Consider the following 20,925-nt stretch of genomic DNA (forward strand, 5'->3'; position numbering starts at 1 on the left):
TATATTTCTATCTCAAAAAGTGAAATGAAAATATTTTGTACAACAATCATTCATCATTTTGTGAGTAAAAGATGGAAGAAGAACATAAGAGAGTATGGATCAGTTGGGTCAAGGATTGTGTGGGTTTGAAAGTTGGAATACAAATGTAGGCAATTGTGTGCGTGTATGCGCCAACGCAAGATCGTGCAAGCAGAGTGAGAGAAGAGTTCTAGACAAATGTGGAAGTGTGCATGAAAAAGTTTGGAAGGGATGAGAGAGTGTTTTTGATCGGTGATATGAATGGTAAAGTAGGGAATGTGAAGGTGGATGGAATAGTTGGTGAGTGGGGTGTGCCTGCTGAGATAGATAAGAATGGCAGTGCGTTAGTGGACATTTGTGTTGGGACGGGGTTGGTGATAGCCAATACCCTTTTCAGGCATAAAATGATCCACAGGTATACATGGCGAGTGATGAGAAAAGTGGTGGTGAACTGAATGAGAGGAAGTCAATGACTGATTATGTGTGTGTGTGTGGATGAAAGGATGTGAAGATGTATAATGGATGCAAGAGCTTATAGAGGTAGGGGGAGTGGACTTTCTGACCACTACTTGGTGGTGGCCAGAATCAAGATCCAAATAAAATGGAGAAATAGAAAAAGGGAAGGACGGGAAGAAGGAGTAGTTGCAAGGAGAGTGGAAAGGTTACAAGTGGATAAGAAAATGGTAGAATATAAGAGAGAAGTGGAGGAATGATTGGGCAAATATGAATTGGAGCAGAGGGGGGACATGGAAGGTGTGTGCACGATATTCACAGAAAAAATATGTGCAGCATGTGATGTGGTGTGTGGGATGAAGAGAAGACAGAGGGGGGTGAAAGAAACAGCGTGGTGGAATGAAGAGGTGAGACAGGCTGTGGCACAAAAGAAGAAAGCATACAATCAATGGATGAGAAATAGGGGCGTGGAAGAAGTTGAGAGGCGGAAGAGATAGCTATATGTAGAAAGAAAGAGAGAGGTGAAAAGATTAGTAAGAGAGAGTAAGAAGAGAGTGGATGAGGAATTTGGAAGGAATTTGAGTGAAAAGTGGAGGGACTGTAAGAAAATGTTCTGGGAAGAGGTGAAGAGAGTAAGACAGGGAGGAAGTGAAGTTAGCAGGGGAGTGAAAGATAAAAATGGTAGATTACTAGTGCAAAAGGGAGAAAAAGTGAGCAAATGGAGAGAACACTTTAAGGAATTGTTGAACACAGAGGATGGAAGTAGTGCGAATATAAGTGGCTGGGGAATGGCTGGGAGAAGGAGGGAGGTGAGAAGACAGGATGAAATCAGTAGGATAGAAGTTGTGGAAGCAATGAAGAAAATTAAATTGGGGAAAGCCCCAGGAATTGATGGAGTGTGTGGTGAAATGCTGAAGCATGGGGGGGAGAGAGTAGTAGAATGGATGTGGAAGATGTGCAGATTGTCCTGGGAGAAAGGTAGAGTCCCGAAGGATTGGAAGTCAGGTATAATTATTCCCTTGTACAAAGGAAACGGAAAAAGAAGTGTGTGGTAATCAAAGGGGCATTTGTCTTCTTAGTATAACAGGAAAAGTGTATGGTAGGATACTTATTGACAGCGTTAGAAAAAGAACAGAGGAATTAGTTGGAGAAAAACAGGGAGGCTTCAGGAAGGGAAGAGGTTGTGGAGATCAGATAATCATTCCTAGATCTTTAGTGGAAAAGTTTCTAGAGAAGGGAAAGAAGTTGTATGCGGCTTTCATGGATTTGGAGAAAGCATATGACAGGGTGGACAGACAAGGATTGTGGAAAGTATTAAGAATATATGGAGTAGAAGGGAAGTTGTTGAATGCTGTGATGAGTATGTATGATGGTGTTAAGGCTGCAGTGCGTGTGGATGGTGAACTGAGTGAATTTTTCTCTTTGAAGGTTGGGTTGAAACAGGGATGTGTCATGTCTCCATGGCTGTTCAATCTGTACATGGATGGGGTAATAAAAGAGGTACAAGGTAGAGTAGTGGATGTTGGAGTGGCCCTGGTGAGAGACGGTAGTGTTTGGAAACTCCCTGTACTGTCGTTTGCAGATGATACTGTGTTCTTGAGTGAAGACGAAGGGGAGCTGCAGGGCTTGGTGGATGAGTTTGGGAGAGTGTGTAAGAAACAGAATCTAAAGGTGAATGTAGGGAAGAGTAAAATGATGGTCTTTGAGAGAGGTGAAATCAGTGAATGTACAGCGAGGTTGGACGGTGAGGAATTGGAAAATGTGAGTACATTTAAGTACTTGGGTAGTGTGATGAGTAAGGATGGAGGGTTGGAGGGTGAAGTGCTTGAAAGGGTACAGCAGGGAAGAAAGGTTGCTGGTTCCTTGAAAGCAGTGATAAAAAACAGGGAAGTGAGCATGGAAGTGAAAAAGATACTACATGACAGTATTATGATACCAACTCTAACGTATGGAAGTGAAGCTTGGATATTGTTGGAAGGACACAAGTCAAGAGTGAGCGCAGTGGATATGAGTTATTTAAGAGGAGCCTGTGGAGTCACATGGAGAAACAGGCTGACAAATGAGGATGTGAAGGAGCATTATGGTGTGGATGTGGATGTGACAGGAAGCGTTAGCAGGAATACACTGAGGTGGTTTGGCCATGTGGAGAGGATGGAGGGTGAAAGACTGATGAAGAGAGTGTATGTGAGTGAGGTGGAGGGGGGGAGAGGGAGGGGGAGGCCAAGGATGAGATGGAGGGATGGGGTGAAGAGGTATATGAGAGAGCGGGGTGTGAGTTGGGAGCAGGGAAGTGAAATAGCGATGGACAGGGTGACGTGGAGGCGATTTGTTTGTGGCCACCCCGAACGGGATTGAGGCGTCTGGCAATAGATAGATAGATAGATTTTACCTCAGAGTGTGTATGAAACAGAAATTAAAGGTGAATGTACGGAGGAGTAAAACTGTCGTCTTCGAGAGAAATGAAGTCACTGAACGCATGGTGAGGCTGGACGGTGATGAAATGTAAAATTTTAGTGCATGAAAGTACTTGGGTAATGTGATGGGTAAGGATGGAAGTTTAGAGGATGAAGCACTTGAAAGGGTACAACAGGGAAGAAAGGTTGCTGGGTCTTTGAAAGAAGTGATATGAAATGGGGAAGTGAGCATGAACGTATAAAAAGTCACTGCACGACAGTGGGCTGAGGAAAAGAGGTATTAAAGTTGGTGAGACTAAGGGACTGACAAGAGATCGAGTTGGCTGGATTAATTTTGTGCGGAGAAGTGCATAACCAGGGATTTTGCACCCCTTTATTCCATGACAGCGTTCAGATTGACCCTATCAGATAGGTATATGTGAAGCTACAAAACGTGGTGAATTTTGGGGGGCCTATCTGATGAAGCCACGATTCAATGGGCTTGAATGATAACTGAATGGAAGCGTGGTCCACTTAACTGGGCAAACTTAGGCTGTCTGGACAATGCTACTGTCCTAGGGTAGGAAAGGAGGTCTGGATGATGATGATGATTAAAATGAGCATATTTGACCCATGCTACATGAAAAATACATCTAAAATTAAGATGATGATGATTAGGGGACCCAAATGAGGAATGACATCTTCAATGGTTCCTAAATTATATGTGAAATAAGCAACGTTGGGTCTGGTTAGTACTTGGATGGGTGACCGCCTGGGAACACCAGATGCTGTTGGCATCCCTACGTTAAGTGGGGCTGGTGGAGGATTAGTGCCCCTCCCTGTAAAACAATTAACTCTAAGCCCTTGGCCACCCCATTTGGGATACATGGCGTCTGGCAATGGATGGATGGATGGAAACTGTAAAAAACTGGAGGTGGGCTGGAAACAATTTTGATTTAGCCATCCTATCAGGGCTTCCAGGAGACAGTGTACTCACCTCACAATGTTGTGCCATGGAGGATGCTTCAACAGCGTAGACTTTGCGAGCACCTGCCTGAGCTGCGAAGAACGAGAGTATACCAGATCCCGCCCCAACGTCCAACACTACCTTGTCTCGGAAGTCACTCATGTTTGAAAGGATGGCTCTCTGGTACGTTCCTGTTCTTATGTAGTCCTGGAACATGAGGAAAGGACTTTAAGTATGTACGGTAGAGCCAGCTGATACTTAGTATAGGATGTTAGTAGGTATACTGCTATTTTAAGAGAGACATACATCTGGTGTATGGCAGATTATAAAAAAAAAAAAAAAAAAAAAAAAAAAAAAAAAAAAAATAAATGAATGAATGAATTGTTGCCATGCAAAACAAAGTCCCCTACCAGATGATAACCACTCACATATGTAATGTGTATAGTCAATGTGGGTATGATTGCAACGTGTATGTATGGCTGTTAAGTATTACAGCACCCAACCTTATTTGAGCCCCAAGTGTGACCTTGGCCTTGGGAGTAGATGGCTGGTTGTTGCACGCGACACGCCATCATGGTATGGGGAACGACTGTGTAATGTTATATCAAAATCTGTCCATGCATGTGGAAGTTAAAAAGCAGACACGAATGTAATACAGATGTTAACCTGTGGACTGCGCAATTACCCAATGTCTTTTTTTATCCCACTCTGTGATATGCAAAAAAAATAAATAAATAATTTAAAAAATAATAATAATAATAATAATAAATTTTTGCTTGTTATAAACTTGAATATAAACATCCAGGACATCGTCTGATAAAAAAAAAAAAAAAAAAAAAAAAAAAACTCCGTCTTTGCATAGCACCATGTTTAAGTTTGTGTACGGGTGGAGTAGTGAAAAAATGAAGAAAAAAATATCTGCTTTTACTTTTTGTTTATTGTAAACTTGAAGCTAAACATCCAGGCATCATCTGATTAAAAAAAAAAAAAAAAAAAAAAACAAAAAAAACTCCGTCTTTGCATGGCGCCATGTGTAAGTTTGCGTACGGGTGGAATAGTGAGCCATGATGCACGACCACTGGAAGGTTAGCACAGCCTGAGCTGTGGCTCGCAACACAGCGCTTCCCAGCCTGAGCTGTGGCTCTCAATCCACCGATTAAGTATAACAGCACCTGACCTTGTCAGAGCCCCAAGTGTAACCTTGACCTTGAGAGCAGATGGCTGGTTGTTGCACGCGACACACCATCATGGTATGGGGAACAACTGTGTGAAGTTACATCAAAATCTGTCCATGCATGTGGAAGCTACAGAGCGGACACGAAGCTGCGGATGTACCGACAGAACCACGCAAACCTGCAGTCCCTGACCTGTTTGACCAGTAAGAGACTAATAAGCAAACAATTAAAAAACAATTCTGCCTTTTTGTGAAAAAGAAATGGTATTATCAGAAATTTTATGATTAAACTTTAAACACTACTACAGCAACTTAATACTGTATATACATATCTGCATTCATACATAAAAATTACACATGGAATCACCATACTGATGGTAACCATTGCAAGGTTTATATTTTCTTTGGACAGGACACTAAACCAAGTGCTGAAACCAGCCAATTACTTCCCGACAGTTGCTGAAGGCTAATGGGAAGAAAAAGATATCAAAGGGCCCCTTCACACAACGTCACCATGGTAGCACCACCAAGTATTTTGTGACGCAACCATGGTGGCGTCATCAAATTTTTCTGGCCACTAGTCACGCCACCAACAGAGCTCATTCTCATCATGGTGGTGGAGAATCAACAACTACAGTTGTGTTGTACACGTCTGGCCATATTGAAAGTTGCTTCACATGTGAACAGCTCCATTAGTTTCCATGTAAACGTGGTTGTGCCACCAACTTGTCCATACACAAAAATGCCTTGCTTTACCACCACAAATCTGGCCATCGCATCAGATGTGGTGGCACGGCCATGTCTGAAAGGTTACATTTGAATTAATGCAAAGACATGGTGGTGCCACTACGATAGCGTCATGCGAAGGGGCCCTAAGATATGTCATAAGACTTGTAACAATGTGAGAGACTCAGCATGGACTTTGATGACATGTATGTAAGTGAATATTTACAGGTATCCATATGTGACTTGTAGCCAAATTCCACTACCACAGTAAAGCCTCCCATAGTCAATGGTAGCCATCTAACTACTACCATACCACGGAGTAACAGATTTGCTATGACTTCCTTTCTATCATTATTTAAAAAGAAAAAAAAAAAGAAGATAAAAAGAGCTCTATAAAAAGCACTTCACACTCAAAATAGCACATGAACAGGCAGAATGCTACAGTAAGGCCAACAACATCTAGTGATACTCATGTTTCTGGCTATCAACTTCTCAAGTGAGATTTTAAGTATATACATGCAACACTAATTTCTGACTTTACAGGAATGTTACAATACCATACAGTGAATCATCTGCAGCTTTTATTTACGTCATTATCAATGTTATATTAAAACAAATTTAAGTTGTGGATAAGGACAACTTCACGCCATGGCACAAATATAACAGGGCAAGTTGCTCCTCATGGGGCAATGTAGGATTGGATGATGGATGGAAGTTATATAAGCACTCCACAACTCCATCCCAATCCCCAGAAAAGAGGATGATGAACTGCAAAGTGGTAACTTAGTCTACAGGGTTTACATGCAAATGACCCCCAAGGCCGTAACAACAACTCCAAAAACAACTTTAAATGAACAACTGCTAATTGTGAGATTAACCATCTACCAATACTTCTATGGCAGACACTGGTTCACTGTAACGGATGCCCTGGCATTTACTGATAGGTCTGCTTGGCCAGACAGACCAGGGTTGCTCACTAACAACCAACATTTCTATACTGTAAATAATGGTTTTTTTATGCTGTACTTCATCAAAATCATATTACTTTGGAGTAGATGAACACAAACTTAATCATCTGCACTGCAAATAACATATAAGTGGTAGTTTCAATGAGTCGATCCACTTACCTGCATCATGTTTTGTTGCTGGGAAAGATAACTGTAGAACTGAAACATAAGACAAAATTTTTAATAAAGTTTTCCATTTTCAAATATGGTCCTTATCTTAAATATCAAAATTTTTAGCACTTACAAAAGCATAAAAACACATCAAATTTTATGCACAGAACAAATCACTAAAACACATGTCAAATTTTTAGCACAATGGATGGTAGGTGGGGGCACTCACCATCCACTCACTGAATGTAGTGCTGCTCTCGGGTATCTGCCCTGTCCTCTCCTCCATCCTTCTTTCCTTCCATCTTCTTCCATCTTTCTTTCCTTCGTTCTTTCCTCGTCCTTCTGCCTAAGAGTGACTTTACACTTCCTCCTCTGTCTTTCATTCCTTCATTCTTTCCTCTTCCTTCTGCCTGTGGGTGACTCTACACTGAGTGACAAGCCAAATGGTTTCCTGTACACCAGGAAACCATTTACTACGCTGGGTGGTAACCATATAACCAAATTTTGGTGTCTGGTGGTTTAATCGGCAATTATTGTGCTCCAATTGGATTGAGCCGGTGAAGGTTTATATCCAAAGGGTGGTTGCGGTTTATTGCTCACGTAATGCCACTCAGGGATGAGTGAGGTTGGTCACTCTCATCCTAAATGTCAGGAGCAACAGCGTAGCCCCGGGCTCCTACGCTCCTCATGGGGCAATGTAGGATTGGATGATGCATGGATGAACAAATCACAAAAACACATGTACAGGTTTGTACAAATCATGCTTTATATCTTTCACAAACAAATTTCTACACTTAGTGGTAACCATACAGCATAACTAACAAATGGACTCCTGGTAGCTTATAAGTGTTCAAATATATGGAATGGTTGAGGTTTATTACTCATATTGCCATTTGGAGGCAATATGATAGGCCATCCTTGTCTTCACTGAACCCTATGATTATGAGGCTTTAAAAAGCATGTTTTTTTCTTTTTTTTTCTTTTTTTTTTTTACAAGGAGGAGAGGGGGATTATACAATTCATCCCTTTAGAAATGGTTACATAAATCACACAGAATAATAAAAGGCCATTTTTTTTCCCCCCCCTCATTCAGGCTCTTTTTTGGCCAAAGAGGCTAATTTTCATTAAAATGCAACTTCTTCTTCTTCTTCTTCTTCTTCTTTTTTTTGCCTCATTCAGGCTCTCTTTGGCGAAAGGGGCTAATTTTTCATTTCCGGCAAAGGTAGCTAATTCTTTGGTCATGTATTTTGGACTACATTATAGCCACATACAACCATTATGCCTGCATAATTAAATACCAAAAATAACTTCATGGAACAGCTGCAATTGGTATTAATATAATTGAAACAAAATACTGTAATACATTCATTATGTCATACTTCTACTCATTTCAATACACATTTGTATTCCACTTTCATAATCTACTGAAAATCATCAATGAATTCTATGAATACTGCATTATCTATCTATCTATTGCCAGATGCCTTAATCCCACAAGGAGTGGCCACAAACAAACTGCCTCTATGTAACCTGCTCCCCTGCCATTTCACTGCCCCACTCCCAAATCATACACCCCTCCTTCATACTGTATACCTCTCCATTTCCATCCCTCCATCTCATTCTTCGCCTCCCACCTCCCTCTCCCCGTCTCCACCTCAGTCATATAAACTCTTCTCGTTAGTCTCTTGCTCTCCATCCTCTCCACATGGCCAAACCACCTCAATTTATACTCTTTACGCTTTCTATCATATCCACATCCACACCACAATGCTCCTTCACTTCCTCATTCATCAGTCTGTCTCTCCAGTTAACTTCACATGCTCCTCTCATTAGTCTCATATAACTCACAACTCATTTCCACTGCTCTCACTCTTGACTTACATCCTTCCAACAAGGTCCAAGCTTCAATTCCATACTTTAGAGTTGGTATCACAATACTGTCATGCAGTGCCTTATCTATTTCCATACTCACCTCCCAATTTCTTATCACTGCTTTCAAAGGACCGGCACTCTTTCTTTCTTGTTGTACCCTTTCGAGCACTTCACCCTCCAAACTTCCATCCTTACTCACATTACCCAAGTACTGTACTTAAATGCACTAATATTTTCCATTTCTCATCATCCAACCTCAATGTACATCCAGTGACTTCACTTCTCTCGAAGACCATAACTTTACTCTTCCCTACATTCACCTTTAGATTTCGTTTCTTCCACACTCTTACAAACTCATTCACCATGTCTTGCAGTTCCCATTCGTCTTCGTTTAACAATACAGTATCATCTGCAAACAACGGTACAGAGAGTTTCCAAACATTGGCCTCTCCCATTAAAGCTACTCCATCATCCACTGCCCTACCTTGTATCTCTTTTATAACCCCTTCCATAAACAGACTGAACAACCATGGAGACATAACACATCCCTGTTTCAATCCAACATTCAAACAGAAAAAGACACTAAATTCACTATCCACATGCAATGCAGCCTTAGCCCCCTCAAACATACTCCTCACGGCATGCAACAACTTCCCATTTGCTCCATGTATTCTTAATACTTTCGACATTCCTTGTTTATCCATCTTGTCATATGCTTTCTCCAAATCCAAGAAGACCATATACAACTTCTTTCCCTTTTCTAGAAACTTTTCCACTAAAGACCTAAGATGAATATCTGATCAACACAACCTCTTCCTTTCCTGACTAATTCCTCTGTTATTTCTCTAACTCAGTCAATAGGTATCCTACCATATACATTCCTATTAAACTAAGAAGACAAATGCTCCTATGATTACCACACACCTCTTTTTCACCTTTTCCTTTGCACTTCAGGATTTCACCACACACTCCATCAATTCCTGGGGCTTTCCCCATTTTGATTTTCTCCACTGCTTCCATCCTACTGGTTTCTTCTTCTCTTCTAACCTCCCTCCTCCTTTTAGCCATTCCCTAGCCACTTATCCTTGCATCACTTTTATTCTCTATGTTTAACAGTTCCTTAAAGTGTTCTCTCGATCTGCTCCTCCCATGCCAATCTGCACATCTTCTATGTCCATTCTACTACTATCTCTCCCCCACACTTCAGAATTTCACCACACAGTCTGTCAATTCCTGAGGCTTTCCCAATTTTGACTTTCTCCACTGCTTCCACTACTTCCATCCCACTGATTTCTTCCTCTCTTCTCACCTCCTTCCTTCTCTCAGCCATTCGCCAGCCACTTATCCTCACATCACTTTCATTCTCCATGTTTAACATATCCTTAAAGTGTTCTCTATACCTGCTCACTTTTTCTCCCTTCTCCACTACCAACCTACCATTTTTATCTCTCACTCCCTAACAAACTTATCATTCTGTCATACTCTCTTTACCTCTTTCCAGAACATTTTCTTACATTCTCACCATTTAACACTCAAATTCCTTCAAAATTCCTCTTCCACTCTCTTCTTACTCTCTTTTACCAATCCTTTCACCTCTCTCTCTTCTTCTCTACATGTCTCTCTCTTTCCGTCTCTCAACTTCCTCCTCACCCTGCTTCCCATCCACTCACTATATATTTTCTTCTTTTGCACCACAGACTGACTCACCTCTTCATTCCACCATGCTGTTCCTTGCACCCCTTTTTGTCGTTCTCTTCACCCCACACACCACCCTACATGCTGCACAGATTTCTTCTGTGAACATCTTGCCCACACCTTCCACCTCCCCCATCTGCTCCAAATCACAGTTACCCAATCGCTTCTCCATTTCTCTCTTATATTCTGCTTTTTTTTTCACCCTCTTGCAACATTTCCACCCTCCTTGTATAGTCTACTTCTTGTCCTTTCCTCCTTCTATTCCCCTATTGCATCTGAACCTCGACTTTCACCACCACCACATGGTGATTAGAAAGTCCACTCCCCCAACCTCTGTATGCTCCTGCATCCATTACACACTTTTCATTCGGCCATCCACACACACACGAACAGCCGGAGAGAGCGGTCGTCCCAGGCATCGCTCCTAACCTTGAGTAGTTTCAGGAATTTTGTCTGTCCTGTCTCCTAGGGTCTTTCTTTAAATTTAAAATAATGAAAGTTAGTAGACTACCAGAAATGTAAAGATTTGTTGGCAATAGTATACATGAATGTTTGTGGCTTATTCGGTAACAGCTGTTTGGGTACTTTACATTAAACATGGCCGAGAATGTAAACAATGAGGGAATGGAATTTCAAGGTTTTGATGCTAATACTAATATCATGGACCTGGTGAAAACATTAATTATGAGGATTAGTGAACTCGAAAAAAAAGTAGAGAATCTAGTGATAAAGGATGTATCAGGAAATACGGAAACCACCATACAGAGTCTAATCCAGTCCAACGAAACAGCCAATGAAGAGATTAGGAATTTGAAGAGGGAAAATGTTGAACTGAGGAGGAAACTTGAAGAGAGTACTAATAAAACGGAGAAGGTGAGTAATGTATTAGAAGAACATAAGGCAAAGTGGGCACACGTAGAAGAAGAACAGAAAGAAGTGGTCAGCTTAAGAGAGATCATCCAGGAAGAAAGGGAAATGAACAAGAAAGAAATGGAAGACAATGTAGTGAAAATACTGAAGAAAAAAGAGAAAATAGTGAGAGAAACTGTAGAAAGGAACAGATGTGTGGTAGTATTTGGAAACAGGGAAGAGGAAGAAAAGGTTAGGTTCGCAAGACTCAAGAGAGACACGAACATGGTGAGAGGAATATTAGGCAAGATTGACCCCGAAGGAGACAAGTGGGTAAAAGAAATTGAGGAAGTAAGGAGGATAGGGCCTTATAAGAAAGGGGAAACAAGACCAATGAGAGTCAAGTTTACATCAGAAAGTGTAATAAATGAGATACTTAAAGTGACCTGGAAATTAAGCAAAGAGGCGGGGATGGAAAATATTATAATAAGAAAAGATCTGAATGAAGAAGAAAGAGAAGTTTTAAAATCATTAAAGGAAGAAGTAAAGGAAAAAAATCATAAGAGGACAGAGGAAGAACGTAATACTTTTTTTTGAAGAGTATTGGATATGAAAGTAAGGAAATGGTATTTAAGGAAATAGAAGTGAAGGAAACTAGGGGGGATGGTTGTGAAAGATCAGAAGTTGAGGAAGTCGTACGGAGAGAGAGTAGGAGAGAAGAGGGTACTAACAATGTCAAAAATAATTTGAAGGTGATATATACTAATGTTGATGGTTTCATATCGACAAGGATCGAAATTAATGATTTCTTGAGAGAACATGAACCTGATGTCATGTGCTTTGTAGAGACCAAATTAAGAGAAGATATTGATGTTCATTTGGGAGATGGTAAATACAAACTGTGGAGAAAAGACAGAAAAGAAAAAAAGGGAGGAGGAGTGATGATAGCAGTGAAGAACAACATACATGTAGATACTGTGGAAATGGGAGAAGGCAGGGCTGAAGTGATATATATGAAATTAGAAACTGGAGAGAATGTTAAGAGAGATATGGCGGTAGTGTATGTTCCCCCAAAGACGAGAGCATGGAAGGATGACGAATACCATGAGATGTTGTCAGATATGGCTAGCTACTTGCAAAAAATAATTGAGAAAAGCAATAATATAATTTTGGTGGGTGACTTTAATTGTAAAGAGGTGAACTGGGAGGAATGGTACTCAGGAGGCGGCGAGGATTCGTGGGGCACTATGTTATTAAATATAATAATGAATAATGTGATGACGCAATGGGTCAAAGAAGAGACACGGTTTCGAGGTGAGGACACACCAGCAAGGTTAGATTTACTGTTCACCAAAGAACCCGATGTAATAGAATCATTGGAATATCTCTGTCCTTTGGGAAAAAGTGATCACGTGGTCACTGAGTTCCAGATGTTAATAGGAAACGTCAAGCCAAGAGACGAGCTTCATAGACAGGGAAGATACAACTTTGGCAAAGCAAATTTTACAGGCTTGAGAAACTTTTTTGAAAATGCGGACTGGAGAAAATTCAGAGAAACAAGGGAGATACAGAGGAAGTGGGATATCTTTCTAGACCTCTATAATTTGGGAGTGGAAAAATTTGTACCAAGAGTAAGAGGGAAAGAAAACAGGAAAAAGGAGTGGTTTAACAGAAGGTGTATGATAGCCAAAAAAGAGAGAGATAAGGCGTGGAACAATTGGAGAAAGAGAGGTAATGACAGAACAAAGGAAGAATATAAAAGAACAAGAAACGAATACACAAGAATACGTAGGGAAGAAGAAAGGAATTTTGAAAAAGGTATAATTGACAAATGCAAGGATGAACCCAAACTGTTTTATAGATTTGTCAATGGCAAACTGAAACAAAAGGAAGGAATCACCAAGCTGAAAGTAGATGGAGAGGTCTTTAAGGATGCGGCAATGCAAGGTGAAATAATGAACAAATGTTTCCAGTCAGTTTTCACTAAAGAAAAGGAGCTTGTGGAAGGGGAGGGAGTGATTAGAAATGTTCCAGTGATGAAAGATATAAAAGTGGAGGTGCAGGAAGTGTATAAATTACTGGAAACTCAAGATGTAAGGAAAGCCCCAGGACCTGATGGAATTTCTAATTGGGTACTGAAGGAATGCAGAGAACAACTGGCGGATAAAATTCACAGCTTAATTGTATGCTCACTGGAAGAGGGGAAAGTGCCAAAAGAATGGAAGAGGGCAAATGTGGTACCAATTTACAAGGGAGGAAACAGGGAAGAACCCCTGAATTATAGACCAGTGTCTCTAACCAGCATGGTCGCAAAATTGTGTGAGAGAATCCTGAAAGACAGATGGATAAAATATCTGGAAGAGATGAATATTTTGGCTGAATGTCAGTTTGGATTCAGAAGTGGAAGGTCATGTGTTTCAAACTTGTTGAGCTTTTACTCAAGAGCGATTGATGTGGTACAGGAGAGAGATGGTTGGGTGGATTGTGTGTACTTAGACTTAGAGAAGGCCTTTGACAAGGTACCTCATAAGAGACTAATGTGGAAACTAGAATATATAGGAGGACTAAAGGGGAAACTTCTGGAATGGATGAGAGACTTTTGAGAGACAGACAAATGAGGACAGTAATAAAGGAAAAGATGTCTGGATGGAGGGAAGTAACAAGTGGAGTCCCTCAAGGCTCAGTGTTGGCGCCAGTAATGTTCCTGATTTACGTAAATGATATGGTAGATGGAGTGAACAGTTATGGGAGTCTGTTTGCTGATGATGTAAAGATCTTGAGGAAGATAGAGGTTGAGGAGGATTGTAAAATACTGCAGGAGGATTTGGATAGGATACACAATTGGAGCTGGACGTGGGAAATGAAATTTAATGTAAAGAAATGTAAAATATTAGAAATGGGTAAAAGTACCAGGAGACCATCACTGAATTATTTTTTGGGTAATGAATTAATCACAAAAAGGAGAGAAGAGAAAGATTTGGAAGTGCTGGTCCAAGATAGTTTGTCACCAGAAAAGCACATTAACAAGATAGTTGGAGAGACTTATAAGCTCTTGACTAACGTAAGAGTAGCATTTCATTATATGGATGAGGAAATGATGAAAAAATTGATAGTGGCCATGATCCGCCCCAGGTTAGAATATGCAGCGGTAGTGTGGTCCCCACACAAAAAGAAAGATATAAACAAGATTGAGAGAATACAAAGAACAGCAACCAAGATGGTCCCCAGTCTGACAGACCTGTCATACAGAGAGAGGCTGGAAAAACTGGATTTGCCTTCGTTAGAGGAAAGGAGAAAGAGGGGAGACATGATTGCGGTGTTCAGGACCATGGTGGGAGTAGATAAATTTGACAAAGAAGATCTGTTTGTATGGGATAAGAGAGCAACAAGAGGACATGGAATGAAATTGAAAAAGTCAAGCTGCTTGAAGGATATCAAGAAATATAGCTTTCCTTACAGAAGTATAGACTTATAGAATAGCCTGGACAAAGAGATCGTCCAGTCTAAAACCTTAAACGAGTTTAAAGTTAAATTCGACTTATTGAGAAACAGCGACGGAAACCCACGAGCATAGTACATTCCGTGTATATCACAATTAGGTATATTCTTAAATATTTGGAACGACTTAGACTAAGAGGTAGTGCATGAGAAAAACATTCATGTGTGTAAAGGTAGACTTGATAAATGTGGACATGGAGACAGGACAACACGAGCATTGCTCAATTCCTGTATACTACAAATAGGTAAATACAAATAGGTAAATACATTAGCAATCACTGCCTTCCATTCGTTCAGTTCACCACCCACCTTTCTCACCATTCGCCACATATACCTGTGGATCATTTTGTGTCTAAGGACAATATTGGTGCTCACCAACCCCCTCTCTGCACAGATGTCCATTAGAACTCAACCATTCTATCCACTTCTGCAGGCACACGTCATTCACCAACTACTCCATCCACCTTCATGTTCTCTACTTTTCCATTCATATCTCCAATCAAAAACACTCTTCATTCCCTTTAAACTTTTCCATGCACACTTTCACATTAGCCCAGAATTCTTCTTTCACTACATTTGCATGATCTAGCATTGGGGCATACACACACACACACACACACACACACACACACACACACACACACACACACACACACACACACACACACACACTAACCCACATTTGTAGCCCTACTTTCAATCTTACCCACACAATCCTTGAACCAGCTGATCCATACTCTCTTATATTCTCCTTCCATCTCTTGCAAACAACAATACACACTTCTTCTTTTGCCCTCTCATTCTCACCTACTCCTACTCATATATCCCATCCATACTCCCACTCTCTCACACTCTCACCTTTCCATTTAGTCCCAATTATTCCACGTATGTCCACTTTTACACCCTAAAGCACCGGGACAATCTCTCTCTCTTTCACCTCATCATTTGTATCCCTAACATTCCATGTCACAATTCGTATCACGTCCTTTCTTCTGTCCTTATTCGTCACCTGTTGGTTAGTCCTGGTTTGAGGCTTTTTGTTTGTATTTTTAGTTAGTTGTTTTACCAGGAAGGGGTACTAACCCTCCACCAATCCAAGGTCCACTTTTGCATCCTCAAGCACCTGGACAATCTCTCTCTCTTTCACTTCATCATTTGCATCCCTAACATTCCATGTCGCAATTCGCATCATGTCCTTTGTTCGGTCCATGACTAGTCCTGGTCCGAGGCTTCTTATTTGTATTTTTAGTTAGTTGTTTTACAGGGGGAAGGGCACCAACCCTCCGCCAATCCATTTGTGTCACGTAGGGAACACACGTTGATTGGTTATAAGGCTACCACCCAGCACTGTAAATGATTTCTTGGTTTACAGGAAATCATTTACCTTGCCAATCAATATGGAGCTACCCCCACTTACAAAATACTGCATTAAAGGTTTATTAATGTATCACACATTCTCTCTCTCTCTCTAAATATTCTATTTATCTATATCTATCTATCCATCCATCATCCAATCCTACATTGCCCCATGAGAAGCGTAGGAGCCCAGGGGTAGGCAGTTGGTCCCGACATTTAAGATGAGAATGACCAGCCTCACTCATCCCTGAGTGGCATTACATGAGCAATAAACCCCAACCACCCCTTGGATATAAACCTTCACCAGCTCAATCCAACTGGAGCGCAATAATTACCCATTAAACCACCAGGTGCCAAAATTTGGTTATATAGTTACCACCCAGCATAGTAAATAGTTTCCTGGTGTACAGGAAACCATTTGGCTTGTCACTCAGTGTAAAGTCACCCACAGGCAGAAGGAAGAGGAGAGAATGAAGGAAAGAAAGACAGATGAGGGAGTGTTAAGTTACCCGTAGGCAGAAGGACAAGGAAAGAATGAAGGAAAGGAAGACAGAAGAGGATGGAAGGAAAGAAGGATGGAGGAGAGGAAAGGGCAGACACCTGACAGCAGCACTACATCGAGTGAGTGGATGGTGAGCGTCCCCACCTACCATGAATCTCTTTCTATATATCTACACATACGCACATACACACACACACACACATATATATATATATATATATATACTGTATATTGAATATATAAATATATATAATTAATGTGTGTGTTTATATATATATATATATATATATATATATATATATATATATATATATATATTGCCAGATGCCATAATCCCGGAAGGGGTGGCCACTTGACTGAGTTATATGTTTTAAAGAGAGGGGCACAAACCCCCCACCAACCCACTTGTTGACACGTAGGGAGCATGTATGGTTTGGTTATATGGTTACCACCCAGCATTGTAAATGGTTTCTTGGCTTACAGGATACCATTTGGCTTGTCACTCAATGTAAAGCCACCAAAAAACTGGAAACCTATATATATATATATATATATATATATATATATATATACTGTATATTGAATATATAAATATATATAATTAATGTGTGTGTGTGTGTGTGTGTGTGTGTGTGTGTGTGTGTGTGTGTGTGTGTGTGTACATTCAGTGACATCTCAGTTTACACAATGCTTGTGTTTTTATAAACAGTCGAATAATGTGAATTTCATGTAGTCTGAACATTATCATCTCATAACAATTAAAAGCAAGTAAGGGGAATTGGTTATGCAGTTGTAAACACTGCAATTGCTGTATTTTAGTATTAATTTAGTACATCAATACTGTATTTAGTATTTAGTATTAACTGACCTGATTGAGCAATCACCTCTTATGTTATGATGCTTGGAGTATTTATTACCTTGAAATAGGACATTCTGGGCTAACTTGTTATTTTTGCAAGCTGAAACAACTGGCAAAGCAAAGTGATCATCACATTGGCAAGTGGTGTGATTTGTCACATGCTGCCTAACAACAAAGGCAGTTGGAGATTGGCATAGATCCTGCAGTGAAAGAATTCTAACAGACTAGATCCTGCAGTGAAAGAATTCTAACAGACTGTCTTGTGGTTCTGCAAACTGGTTCTGTGCTTCCAACATCCAAATATTATATTTACTAAGATTAGAAGCTGATAAACTGGTTACAGTGAAGTGCGTTTACACATGCTGTCTACAGTTGGTCATCAGAGATCGAAGAATGACTATGATACCAAAAAAAAATTAGAAACAACTGAGAAGCACAGGATTAAAAATTTATTTCAGCAACACTTTTAAATATTTTTTTGTGCTCACTAGAATACCTGAACTTTATTCACAGTTACAATAACTGAGATTTTCATCTAAGTACTAATTGCAGTGGCAGGTTGCAAGCCAATCTTGTTTTCTATTTCTCATTACGAGTAAAATCTTCCTGATTGTTGGTAATTTTAACTAATGGCTTGCAAAATAAGAAATTTTTAGACAAATGTGGTGCTACCTTAATTTAGCAATCCTCTTAAGCTTTCATGCAATTTTAAGAATCTGTGTATTTAAAACAAAAATAACTCCATGATAGATGGATGGATGGAGGAAAAAATACTAAAGGAAATCCTAACATGTCAGGCTTGTTTTTATCACAAACAGCTCACCATCCACTCACTCGATGTAGTGTTCCTCTCTGGTGTCTGCCTTTTTCTCTCCTCCCTCCATTCCTTCCTTCCTCCTCTGTCTTTCTTTACTTCATTCTTTCCACGTCCTTCTGCCTAGGGGTGACTTTACACTCCCTCTTTTGTCTTTCTGTCCTTCATTCTTTCCTCTTCCTTCTGCCTGTGGGTGACTCAACACTGAGCGACAAACCAAATGGTTTTCTGTACACCAGGAAACCATTTCCTATGCCGGGTGGTAACCATATAACGAAATTATGGCGCCTGGTGGTTTAGTGGATAATTACGGCGCTCCAATCGGACTGAGCCCGTGAAGGTTTATAGCCAAGGGGTAATTGGGGTTATTGCTCAAGTAATGCCACTCAGGGATGAGTGAGGCTGTTCACTCTCATCTTAAATGTCAGGGCAAACTTGCCAAGCCCCAGGCTCATACATTCCCATGGGGCAATGTAGTATTGGATGATGGATAGATGGATGAATTAAAATCAGCATCCAATTCTTTCTGCATTATCTAATGTATTACAGCACTGTCTCATATCAGCATGCATGTGCTGTATCTCGACTTACATGGTTACTAAGGATTTTTTCCCCATAAAGGAGAATGCCGATTTGACATGAATCGACTCTGAATCATCTATTTAAAACAACACATGCAATTACTGTACATACATATTTTCAATTTAAAGTAAATCCTTTTCATTTTACGTGAGCTAAATTTGGAGTGTCAGGAAAATCCAACGCAGGCTCAGCCTTCAGTTCCTTCTTCCTCGCATTAAAAAAAAAAAGATTTAGCACCTAATGTTTCCCACTATACGCATCACAAGGCATTCCTCCCTCACCCTGGCCCATGCTCCCAGTCACCCACCATACAAAGCACTCTCAGTGCACTTGTGCTGGTTCTGGGCATGAGCGATGTGAGGTAGCCAGAAGTGTACTTGTATGAACCTCGCAGCAATGATGCCATTCACTTCCAGACTTCAATGCAGGGAATGGGTGGCATTAATTTATCATTGTTGTGCATAGTTTTTATAGTTATTACTTAATAAAAGCATTTTAATTACAGTAATCCCTCAATTATCCAAAGTAAAAGAGCCACTGGTATGTCCAGATAAGGAGAGTCCGGATAATCGAGGGGATACTGTATTTGTTTCTCTCAAACTATTTTATTACATTAAATCGACATTTCGACTCAGTGCAAAACTGATTTAAGGCAACCTCTCAAGGAACCTACCTTGTGTTAAATCTACATTCTACTTTACTGAATAACGATGTCCGATATAATATCTCTTGTCTACAAGATATTCTCATGCTGAAACTCTTCCATTTATGAAAATAATTAATGCTAAAAGCCTGATGTTAATGTTCAAAAGCCTGATGAATGGGAACAGAGAGAGTAGAGCTGCTGTAAATGTGACTGGTTTTGGAAGTGTGCAGAGAAGGAATGCAGTGATAGGAAACGTGACATTCAAACAGGTAAAGAACACTATGAAATGGCTGAGAAATGGGAAAGCAGCTGGGGTTATGACGTGTATGTAGAGATGATTAAGTGTAGTGGAGAGAGTGGAATGAAATGCTTGTTGGAGATACATAAGAAGGCATGGATGAGTGAAACTGTGCCAGCAGCGTGGAAAAGGGCTGTGACTGTACCCCTGTACAAAATTAAAGGTGAGTGTAGTGAGTGCAATTCTCATGGTGCAAGTTTATTGACTGTGGTAGGGTAGGTATATGGAAGAATTATTATAAAGTAAGAGAGATATCAGAAGTCCTGGTGAGTGATGAACAGGGTGGTTTTAGGAGTGGCAGAGGATGTGTGGACCAAATATTTGCAGTTAGGACGGACAGTGGAGAAGGCTTGTGAGTAGGACCATAAGGTGTTTATGGCATTCATGGATCTGGAAAAAGCATACGACAAAGTAGACAGAGAAGGATTGTGGAAAGTTTTGCACATGTATGGTGATGATGGTAAGCTGCTAGGTGCCATCAAGAGTTTAATGGTAGTGAAACGTGTAAGGGTTAATATGCATCTACGTGAATGGTTCATGATCGGTGTGGGCAGGTGACAAGGTTGAGTGACGTTCTCATGGTTGCTCAATGTACTGTATCTATGGATGGGGTGATGAGAGAAGTAATAAACATGAGTAATGGAGAGGAGGATAGCACTGGTAACAAATGGTGATAGATGGAATATCTCAAATTTGTTGTATGCTGATGCAGTACTACTTCTAAATACCAGACAAGAACTTAGTGGACTAGTGCAAAGTTTTGCTGATGTCTGTGAGCGTAGTGCCTTGAGAGTAAATACAGAAAAGAGTAAGGTGATGGTTACTGACAGAGAAGGTGACTCCCACTGAGATGCTACACTAAATGGAGAGAGACTGGAACTGATGAGAATGTTCAAATACCTGGGTACAGTGATAGAAAACAGGAAAATACACAAAAGAAGTGGAAAGTACAGTGACACAAGGAAGGAAAGTATCTGGTGCTATGAAGGCCTTGATAAGAAACAGAGGCTTGAGTGCTCCAGCTGCACGAGGCTTACATGAAGGAGTGTTAGTGCAAACTTTAACATATGGATGTGAGACTATGGTGTGGCATGAAAAGTCATGA

The 20,925-nt window shown here is 40.4% G+C and overlaps 1 protein-coding gene across 2 annotated transcripts in view; it reads right to left on the reverse strand.

Annotated features, from left to right (window-relative positions):
- Positions 1–20,925, reverse strand: part of Art4 (arginine methyltransferase 4) — a 178,835-nt gene that overhangs the window by 126,870 nt on the left and 31,040 nt on the right. For both annotated transcript variants that reach the window (XM_080274219.1, XM_080274218.1), the window contains exons 4-5: positions 6,859–6,897; positions 3,862–4,038 (exon numbers count right to left, since the gene is read on the reverse strand). In XM_080274219.1, the coding sequence (XP_080130345.1) occupies positions 3,862–4,038; positions 6,859–6,897 (216 nt within the window). The remainder of the gene's footprint in view (positions 1–3,861; positions 4,039–6,858; positions 6,898–20,925) is intronic.

The sequence above is a fragment of the Coenobita brevimanus genome, chromosome 57 (genome assembly GCF_032717465.1).
Source record: "Coenobita brevimanus isolate Jiangsu-jjx chromosome 57, ASM3271746v2, whole genome shotgun sequence".
Lineage (NCBI taxonomy): Eukaryota > Metazoa > Arthropoda > Malacostraca > Decapoda > Coenobitidae > Coenobita > Coenobita brevimanus.